The sequence below is a fragment of the Babylonia areolata genome, chromosome 29 (assembly GCF_041734735.1).
Source record: "Babylonia areolata isolate BAREFJ2019XMU chromosome 29, ASM4173473v1, whole genome shotgun sequence".
Taxonomy (NCBI): Eukaryota; Metazoa; Mollusca; class Gastropoda; order Neogastropoda; family Buccinidae; genus Babylonia; species Babylonia areolata.
This window is the reverse complement of record NC_134904.1, coordinates 10,058,516-10,069,329: the sequence shown is the minus strand read 5'-3', so window position 1 is coordinate 10,069,329 and position 10,814 is coordinate 10,058,516. Positions and strand designations below refer to the sequence as shown.

The window sequence follows — 10,814 nt, the reverse complement described above, 5'->3', positions numbered from 1 at the left end:
AGATAGATAGATAGAGAAAAAGAGAGAGTTACTGAGTGAGTGTGTGCATATCTGTCTGTGTGTGTGCTCGTGCATGTGCATTGGAAAGAGAGAGACAGACAGACAGACAGAGAGAGAGAGAGAGAGAGAGAGAGAGAATGTGTGTGCGTATGTGTGTGTCTGCGTGTGTATGCACGGAATTAATAAATACGATGGACCGATCGAACACAAACACACACACACGCAGAAAGACAGAGAAAGAGACACAGGGAGATGGGCTGTTGAATATTGTATTAAGAGAGACTCGAAAGGAGTGGATGAGAGATAGACTGAACGGATGAAATAATGAAAATTGTTTGAATGATGGTATCTATTTTTTCAGGAAGGGAAAAAAATCTTTTGTCCACTGATTCAGCGGCATTGAAGACACTCAGAGTGGTAGATGGACATCAACACAGGCATCACAAGAAAATCAAGGTGGACAGCACGACTCGAGGCGAAGTCCGAGCTAATAACGTTAATAACAGAATAACACCCAGCTGTCCAACAGCCGGTTCCTGTCCCACACGCACTAACACACACACTAATATAAGAGAGAGAGAGAGAGAGAGAGAGAGAGAGAGAGAGAGAGAGAGAGAGAGAGAGAGAGAGATGAATACTGAAATATCTAATGTCATTGGCTGTACTAGATGACATGGGGGTACAAATCAGAACAATAATGGTGAAAACAATGAAACACAAAATCGGATAGGGGTAAAACAAAACAATAGAAAACGAGAGGGACTGAGAGAGAGTGAGAGCGAGCGAGCGAGCGAACGAGAGAGAGAGAGAGAGAGAGAGAGAGAGAGAGAGAGAGAGAATCTGACAGAGGAGGGGAGAGAGACAGACAGACCAAAAATGAGAGAGAGAGAGAGAGAGAGAGAGAGAGAGAGAGACGGGGAGAGAGAAAGAGAGAGAGACGGGGAGAGAGAATCTGAGAGAGAGAGAGACAGACAGACACACACACACACACACACACACACACACACACACACACACACACAGAGAGAGAGAGAGAGAGAGAGAGAGAGAGAGAGAGAGAGAGAGAGAGAACAAACGAACGAACGAACGAATCTTTTTAATGACTGAGGGAAGTGGAATAAGCATGCATTATGCTTTTTTACATCCAGCCCTCAGGGCAAAGAGAAATTCAATCATTGTTCACAAGATAACAAAAGGTTATAGAAAAACATACGTGACATTCAAATACACTCAAATGCACAGTAAGCATTTACACTGAGTACATAATCATGATACCTGCATTCATAACAATAATGTATGTGAATAAAGTAATGAGAGAGTGACTGAGAGAGAGAGAGAGAGAGAGAGAGAGAGAGAGAGAGAGAGAATGAATGAATGAAGGAATAAATGAATGAATGAAGAAAGGAAGGAATTATATTTCCGATAGCATGAGAGTAAGCAAACAATTGCTTTCTCCAGCCCTCGAAAGGGAAACATGTCTAAAGAAAAGGTATGACGAAGACCCCAAGAAATGAGTAAGTTTGAGAGAGAGAGAGAGAGAGAGAGAGAGAGAGAGAGCGTTCCCCCGTATATGCACTGAATCACGATGACGGAGAGCGTCTAAGTCCGTGTAATACGGCCCGTGAAACTACAACTGCAGAACGGCAAGGCAGTAGCGAGCCCACACAATAGCGGACCCCAACACACGTCGCACACTGCTGCTCAACTCTGAAGGCGGACGGTTGTAAGAAGAGAACACATAACACACTGATCATTCCACAACACATCTTTCATCAAGCAGAAAACATATTATCAGTCACAACTGTATAACTACATGTGTATTTGCTTGTTTTTGGATCTTTTTGAGATGGATTTACGAGCCGGGGGAGAATCGACACGGGGGATTATCGACTCGGGGGAGTATCGGGCTGACCCCCCCTCCCCACTCCCTCGCAACCCAATCGAAGAGGAATCTCATTGCCCAACACTGATATCTACAGGCCGGCTGAACAATAATGCGTTGGTTTTGAGTGCAGTTCAGACTATGCCCCTTCCTCCCCCTCCCACCCTCCACCCACCCCCGGAAAAACAAAAACAACAAACAAACACAAAAAACCCCAGACAAACCTCGTGTAAAATGGCCTTCGAAAGATGGCCTTGAACCCTAGTCTTCAAACTGAAACTGCATTTTGTGGTGTCTTTTCAATAGTAAACGACCCCCCATACCCCCACCCCCCTTGTTTAGTGTACTGTGATTCAGTTGTTCGTTTGTTTTAAGCCGTAGTTTCAATACGGTTTGAGTTCGTTTGATTTTAGTTTCAATAGGCTTGGAGTTCGTTTTTTTCCCCTTCTTTTTCGTTCGTGGGCAACATCTACATCTCGTATGTACACGAGTGGGCTTTTACGTGTATGACCGTTTTCCCCGCCCGTTTTTTTGAAAAAAAAAAAAAATCATTTCAATAGGGTTTGACTCTTCTTCCTTCTTTTTTTCCCTTGACTACCGCCTTCATCATTGTGAAGATTCTGTAGACTCACTGATGTGGATTTGACCGTCTCGCTCAGAACAAAGGAAACCTATATATGTGTGCCTTGCAACCATGAGATGTACAACCCGGACGGGAAAAAAATTAAAAAAAAAAAAAATCACGTGTGTAAATCATTTCGCTTTGGTGATGGTAAATAGACATATATGATCGTTTGCATGTCATATGACCTACCACTCACGTGAGGCTTTCTTACTGACAAGGATCTGTGCTGCCGCAGTGAAAATGGCACCTCCCCGTGTTGTGAGATCTGCTTTCTCGATGTTTTTCGAGTATGACACTCCAAGAATTGTGCATATTCGCAGCAAAAAAGTTGGCGTTTTGAATAGGCTGGTACAGCTGACAATTATCGGATACATCGTTGGGTAGGTGTCGTTGAACGGATCTGATAGGCCAAAGTTAATTCCGTTTTGGTCAGTTTGTTCGAAGTGTTGTGGGAGTATGATTTTTTGGATTGAAGATCATTACAGTGAATTAATTGTAGATCGCATACTTACAGATGGTTGGTTTATGGAATCAATGTTTCAAATTACACATTGTTTTCACTGAGAAATACACATGGCTGTTTAGTTGCAACTTCCTACTTTCATTTTATTTTTACTTTGTTTCCATGGAAATATTCTAATCGAGATGATTTGGGATTGTTGTGCCCAGTGGAGGTGGGGGTGGGGTATATTTCCAGTAAAAATGCATAATGATAATGCTCATGAATCAACTTTTGGATCAACTTGTCTAAACGGTGTGTGTGTGTGTGTGTGTGTGTGCACGCGCGCGCCCATGCTAGGCACCTGTATCTTTGTACTGAAAGGTCACCAAACTTTTTGAACAATTTTTCCATGTTTGTTCACTGATGAGAATAGATATGATGATAATGATAATGCTGATGATGATAATAATGATAATGACAATAATAATGATATAATAATAATTATTATGATTATGATTATTAGTATTATAACTGGGCATATATTATTCTGACTTTGGCCTTCAGTGACTAAGCAGTATCATCAATATACATTGCTTAGTTAATTTCAAAATGCATCATGGCATCAACCAGACCCAAGAAAATCAGATACCTGCAGTGTGGGTCAGGACATCTGAGAAATGATCTCAAATGTGAAAACACACCTGTAGCTGTGTGTGAAATGAATAACTGTTTGCTTTGGGGTCCCCAGTTCTTTCATTTGTGATACGTGAATGATACTCAGCAGTGAAGCCATTTCTCTCAGTCACTGATCTGTGATACTAACAGTATACACTTTGTAAATATAATTGATGTAAAATTGATCTGAATGAAGTCATTTTGCTACATACATATACTATAACACACACCAAAGTGTTTTTCTATAACACACACCTATAAATATGCACTAGAGACGTATATAAAGTGAATGTTTTGTTTGACAAGTATTCAGAACTTCTTAGAAAATAGAATGTTTTTTGTGTAATTTGATTCTATATTGATTCCTCCTCTGTCTTAAATTATGTTAAATTACTGTTAATTTTGTTTATTGACAAAAATAGGATATTTCACAAAATAGCCATGGGTAAATGAACAAATTTTTCAGAACAGAAACAATATACATTCTCTCATGGCAGAAACTGTATCTCCTGTTGGTAAGAATATAATATTTATTCTATTATGAAAGCATATTATTCCAGCAGTTCAGCTGGATTAATACCTCATAGTGGTCTTTGAGTCAGTTGATTTGCTTTGCTTAAAAAAACCCCTGTTAGCACCAAATATTTGGATCAGATACATCATTGATAGAAAGTGACCTTTGATATATGATCACATTATCACTGCAGTATTGTATTACTATTACTGATAGAGTTATCATGATTGCCCCAAAATGTCAAGAAAGAGTTTTATCAAATTGCATTGTCTGTTCAGGAGCTATTAGTCATTAAGCATATCTGTCTATTAATCTATGTGTATGAGTGAAAGAGAGAAAGAGAGAGAGAGAGAGAGAGAGAGAGAGAGAGGGAAAAAATCCAAACCCAGATGTCTTTGTTTTTTCATGAAGAAGAGGAAAAAAAATTCTTTTAAAGTCTCGGTTTGAATTTGAACTTTTAAAATTGAATTTGCACTTGGGGTAGGATGGAGTGTTGGTTTAAAAAAAAAAAAATCTCTCATTAAAATGCTCTTGTTGGTCATATTGGTCCTCCTAGAGGGAGGTTAGTATGCACTACAAGCAACAGTTGTTCGACATTCTTAAGGTTTGCTACTTGCTTCTGAAAAAAAAGCAGCAAAACAAAGCAACCAAGCAAAAAAGTTCCACAACAACAAAAACAAAAAACAACCAAAAACAAAGACAGTTTTATCATTTGATTTGCCAGTAAATGAAATTAAAAACATATTTGCTTAAAATGGCTTTTTATTTTTGTTCAGTTTATTTATTCTTTTTAAAAACAAAACAAAACAAAACAAAAAAACCAAACAAACCACCTGAAGTCTTTTTTTGGTTTGTTTTATGTGGATCAGCGTGTGTGCGTGTGCGTATGCGGGTGAGTGTGTGTGCGTGAGCGCGCACGCGCGCATGTGTGTGTGTGTGTGTGTGTGTGTACGCACGTGCAAGAGTGTGTGTTTGTGTTTAAGGCATTAACACATTATTTATATATTTGTCCTAGGCATTTCATTGAATATAAGAAAGGCTACTACAAGTTTAATGATTTAGTTTATTGAATTACCACATGATTTCCATGTGTGTCCTAGGTATGTTGTCATGTGGAAGAGAAGCTATCAGGGAGTTGATGATATAGTTTACTGAATTACCACATGATTTCCATGTGTCCAAGGTATGTCATCGTGTAGGAGAAAGGCTACCAGGAGGTTGATGATATAGTTTACTGAATTACCACATGATTTCCATGTGTGTCCAAGGTATGTCATCGTGTGGGAGAAAGGCTACCAGGAGGTTGATGATATAGTTTACTGAATTACCACATGATTTCCATGTGTGTCCAAGGTATGTCATCGTGTAGGAGAAAGGCTACCAGGAGGTTGATGATATAGTTTACTGAATTACCACATGATTTCCATATGTGTCCAAGGTATGTCATCATGTAGGAGAAAGGCTACCAGGAGGTTGATGATATAGTTTACTGAATTACCACATGATTTCCATATGTGTCCAAGGTATGTCATCGTGTAGGAGAAAGGCTACCAGGTGGTTGATGATATAGTTTACTGAATTACCACATGATTTCCATGTGTGTCCAAGGTATGTCATTGTGTGGGAGAAAGGCTACCAGGAGGTTGATGATATAGTTTACTGAATTACCACATGATTTCCATGTGTGTCCAAGGTATGTCATTGTGTGGGAGAAAGGCTACCAGGAGGTTGATGATATAGTTTACTGAATTACCACATGATTTCCATGTGTGTCCAAGGTATGTCATCGTGTAGGAGAAAGGCTACCAGGAGGTTGATGATATAGTTTACTGAATTACCACATGATTTCCATGTGTGTCCAAGGTATGTCATCGTGTAGGAGAAAGGCTACCAGGAGGTTGATGATATAGTTTACTGAATTACCACATGATTTCCATGTGTGTCCAAGGTATGTCATCGTGTAGGAGAAAGGCTACCAGGAGGTTGATGATATAGTTTACTGAATTACCACATGATTTCCATGTGTGTCTAAGGTATGTCATTGTGTGGAAGAAAGGCTACCTGGAGGTTGATGATATAGTTTACTGAATTACCACACGATTTCCATGTGTGTCCAAGGTATGTCATCGTGTAGGAGAAAGGCTACCAGGAGGTTGATGATATAGTTTACTGAATTACCACATGATTTCCATGTGTGTCCAAGGTATGTCATCGTGTAGGAGAAAGGCTACCAGGAGGTTGATGATATAGTTTACTGAATTACCACATGATTTCCATGTGTGTCCAAGGTATGTCATTGTGTGGAAGAAAGGCTACCAGGAGGTTGATGATATAGTTTACTGAATTACCACATGATGTCCATGTGTGTCCAAGGTATGTCATTGTGTGGGAGAAAGGCTACCAGGAGGTTGATGATATAGTTTACTGAATTACCACATGATTTCCATGTGTGTCCAAGGTATGTCATTGTGTGGAAGAAAGGCTACCAGGAAGTTGACGAGGTGCAGAGTGCAGTGACCACCAAGCTGAAGGGCACGGTCTACACCAATGACTCGGCCATTCCAGGGATTGATGGCCGCATTTGGGACGTGGCTGACTATGTGGTGCCCCCTCTGGTACGTTGTTACGTTGTATTGTACTGTACTGTATTGTATTGTATTGTATTGAATTGTATTCTGTTACTTTTTGTCACAACTGATTCCTCTGTGTGAGATTCACGCTGCTCTCGCCATGAAGAGCATGTCGCCACAGTTTCCAGTTTGTTTCTCGAGCAGGCGTCACTGTGTTTGGACAAATCCACATACGCTACACCACATCTGCTAGGCAGATGCCTGACTAGCAGCATAACCCAATGTGCTTAGTCAGGCTTTGAGTGCATGGATATATATTTGTGTACCTATCAGAGTGGATTTCTTCGACAGAATTTTGGCAGCGGACAACACTCTTGTTGCCGTGGTTTCTTTTTCAGTGTGCCAAGTGCGTGCTGCACACGGGACCTCGGTTTATCGTCTTATCCAAATGACTAGACACTCAGTTAGATTTTCCAGTCAAAACTTGGGAGCAGGGTGAGAGCAGGATTTGAACTCAGACCCTCACAGAGTTTGTATTTGCACATGAGCGTCTTAACCATTCTGCCACATTGCAGCGCAACCCTTTTTATATCTTTTTTTCTGCCTGCATTTGTTTTACTATCAAAGTGGATTTTTCTGCAAAATTTTGCCAGGGACAACTCTTTTGTCACACGAGGTTCTTGTATGTGTGCTAAGTGCATGCATGCTGCTCACAGGGCCTCCTCTAAACGACTAGCGTCCTGACCACCACTCAGGGACTAGTGGAGGGTGAAAAAATTCTGTGGGATTTGATTCAGCACCTTCAGAATTTGTTGCTTCCTGTGTGGACGCATTACCACTCAGCTGCCACTCTGTTTCTTTTTCTGTGTGGTGAGCGGCTGCTTCTATCTTCATGTATTGAGACAGCACAGCACAGCACAGCACAGCACAGCACAATGGAACACACTACAGTAAACTAGAATACACTACACTGCACTGTGATAAGAAACTCTAGGGAGGGCTGGACAGCACAAGATCTTCAGAGAAGAAGCCCCCCTCAGTCAAGTGTTTTGGCCCTTAACATCTTTACACTGCAATACTATTATACAATACAATAAAATGCAACAATACAACACAATGCAGCCCAACAGAATGCAATACAATACAATACATTACAATATAATACATTCAGTACAATGCAATGCCATGCCATGCCATCCAATCCATTCCAGCACAATGCAGTGCAGCGACAAACCCAATGCAACAACAACAACAAGCACAAAAACAACACAACACAAACACAATACAACACAACACAACACAAAACAAAATGCAACACAACTCAACACAACACAATACAAAGCTGTGCACGCTGTTTCCAGGAAAACAACGCCTTTTTCGTGATGACCAACGTGGTAGTCACTCCGGAACAGAGACAGGGTGCCTGTGGGGAAGTGAGTATCATATCACTCTGTTCACTGATTTTGCTTGTTCTCTGTTTTTGTTCATTCACAGACTGGCGCAATAGCTGAGTAGTTAAAGCATTGGACTTTCAATCTGAGGGTCCAGGGTTTGAATCTAGGTAACGGCGTCTGGTGGGTAAAGGCTGGAGATTTTTCCGATCTCCCAGGTCAAGGTATGTGCAGACCTGCTTGTGCCTGAACCCTTACGTGTGTAAACGCAAGCAGAAGATCAAATGCGCATGTTAAAGATCCTGTAATCCCTGTCATTGTTCAGTGGGCAGTGGAAACAAGAACATACCCAGCATGCACACCCCCGAAAATGGAGTATGGCTGCCTACATGGCAGGGTAAAAATGGTCATTCATGTAAAAGCCCTCATGTACACATAGAAGTGAACGTAGAAGATGCAGCCCATGAACAAAGAAGTAGTTCATTCACATGTCATTGTTGACATTTATATTCATGTTCAGTTGTCTTTCTGCATGTATACTTACACATATGTATTCTTTTTTTTTTCTTCTTTTTTTTATGTATTCATTGTTTGGCCTTATCCGCCCCTCCCCCTAAAGATCTGTGCACCTTTTTCTTTTTCTTTTTTGGTGTGTGTGTGTGTGTGTGTGTGTGTGAGAGAGAGAGAGAGAGAGTGAGTCAAGTCAAGTCAAAATGATCTTTATTGAGGGTAAAAGAATAAGCTTATACAGCTTTTCCACATCCTGCCCTCATAAAAAAAAGAGAAGAAAATTAATTTTTAAAAAATTAAAAAAGGAAGAAATGGGGGAAGTGGGTGTCTGGAAAGGATAATATGGAAATAAACAATTACAAGAAACACACAAAAATTCTACCGAGAACAACAACAACAGAAATAATACAAGCGTAAATAGCAATAAATTTACATATGATACTGACACGATTACAACATGCAGTGTGACATTCTTACATCATTAACTTAATTCAGGAAGAAAAGAGAGAGATAAGGAACGAGTGAGTTAGTGTGTGTGTGTGTGTGTGTGTGTGCGTTTTTGTGTATGTGCATGTGTGTGAGTGTGTGTGTGTTTGTGCGCATGCATAAGTGTGTGTGTGTGTGTGTGTGTGTTGTGATGTGGTACTGGTAGTATACACCTGAACCTGTTTATTGACTAGTAATTTTAGTATTCATTGACAACTTTGCCAAAATTTAGGTAGAAATGGGGACATCAGCCAAGTTGCAGTATGTGTACCTTCAGTCTGAAAGAAGACATGACCAAAACACACATGCCGCACGCACGCGCGCGTATGTGTGTGTGTGTGTGTTTGTGTTTGTGTGTGTGTGCGCATGTTTTGTGAATGAGGGTGTGTGACATCGCTCGGATCTCTTGTGGAGCATGATGGTCCAGCCTGTCGTTGAAACATGTTGTTACGGGTCAATGTTTCAGAGCCCCAATGTCACCGGTGCCCTGTGTAACACCAGTGCTGACTGCAGTGCAGGGGAGTTTTTACCTGGAGGCAACGGTGAGCTCCTTGCTTCTCCCCTTTCGCCCTGTAGCAGCAGTGTTCACTTTGAAGTCAGTGTCATTATGTGATTTGGTTTTCATTTGGTGTGATGATGAAAATTGACTGTGTTGAAATGAGCACCGAGTTATATAGCATCTTTGTAGGATTTTCAAGGGGTGGATCTGAAGCATGTAAATTAATGTATTGTTGTGTGTGTGTGTGTGTGTGCGCGCACGCACAGGCATGTGCCAGTGTGGTGCACATGAAGGGTTGTAAATACCAACGTGTAATATATATCTGTATCTTCTTAGATATCTTGTTTGTTATTATTGTGGTGGTTCTATTACTGGTTTTTTTTTTTTTTTTTGGTTGGTTGTCGTAAGTTTATGATTGCTGTTAATGTAATTATTTGTGCGTTTATATATTTTTTTTCCTGGCTACTTTGATATGATTCTGATTTTTCTATTTCTTTATTTTTGAAGGAGTGATGACGGGTAACTGCACTGATTCAGAGATATCTCCGGGAACAAACGTTTGCCAAATATACGCTTGGTGTCCTTTGGAGATGGATGAAGTTCCAGAGTGAGTATGATGTCTTGCTGTCTTTCAGATTGTATTGTATTGAATTGTGTTGTGTTGTGTTGTATTGTATCATATTGTATTGTATTGCTCTTTTTCACAACAGATTTCTCTGTGTGAAATCAGGGCTACTCTCCCACCTGTTTTTTCCACCTGCGAGTGTGTTTGTTTTCCTGTAAAAGTTGATGTTTCTACAGAATTTTGCCAACCCAGTTGGATTTGTGGGTTCTTTTACTTGTGCTAAGTTCATGCTGCACACGGTACCATAGTTTATCTTACCTGAATAACTTCTTATGATGATGGTCATGATGATAGTGATGGTGATGACTATGATGATGATGATGGTGATGATGGTGGTGGTGGTGGTGATGGTGATGACGATTGTGATGATGATGGTGATGGTGATGGTGATGACAATGGTGATGGTGATGATGGTGGTAATGATGATGGTGGTGGTGGTGGAGATGAGGATGAGGATGGCGATGATGATGGTGACAATAATGGTGTCGACAATGGTGATGATGGTCGTGGTGATGGTGATGATGATGATGATGACAACAACGATGGTGATGATGGTGATGACGATGATGGTGATGATGATGATGACAGTGATGAT

General features: G+C 40.6%; 1 protein-coding gene across 3 annotated transcripts in view; it reads left to right on the top strand.

Annotated features, from left to right (window-relative positions):
* The first annotated feature begins 2,703 nt into the window (after nt 1–2,703).
* LOC143274962 (P2X purinoceptor 4-like) overlaps nt 2,704–10,814 on the top strand; it is a 45,725-nt gene continuing 37,614 nt past the window's right edge. For all 3 annotated transcript variants that reach the window (XM_076578976.1, XM_076578978.1, XM_076578977.1), the window contains exons 1-5: nt 2,704–2,887; nt 6,597–6,753; nt 8,070–8,141; nt 9,562–9,637; nt 10,102–10,201. In XM_076578976.1, the coding sequence (XP_076435091.1) occupies nt 2,748–2,887; nt 6,597–6,753; nt 8,070–8,141; nt 9,562–9,637; nt 10,102–10,201 (545 nt within the window). In that variant the 5' untranslated portion in view covers nt 2,704–2,747. The remainder of the gene's footprint in view (nt 2,888–6,596; nt 6,754–8,069; nt 8,142–9,561; nt 9,638–10,101; nt 10,202–10,814) is intronic.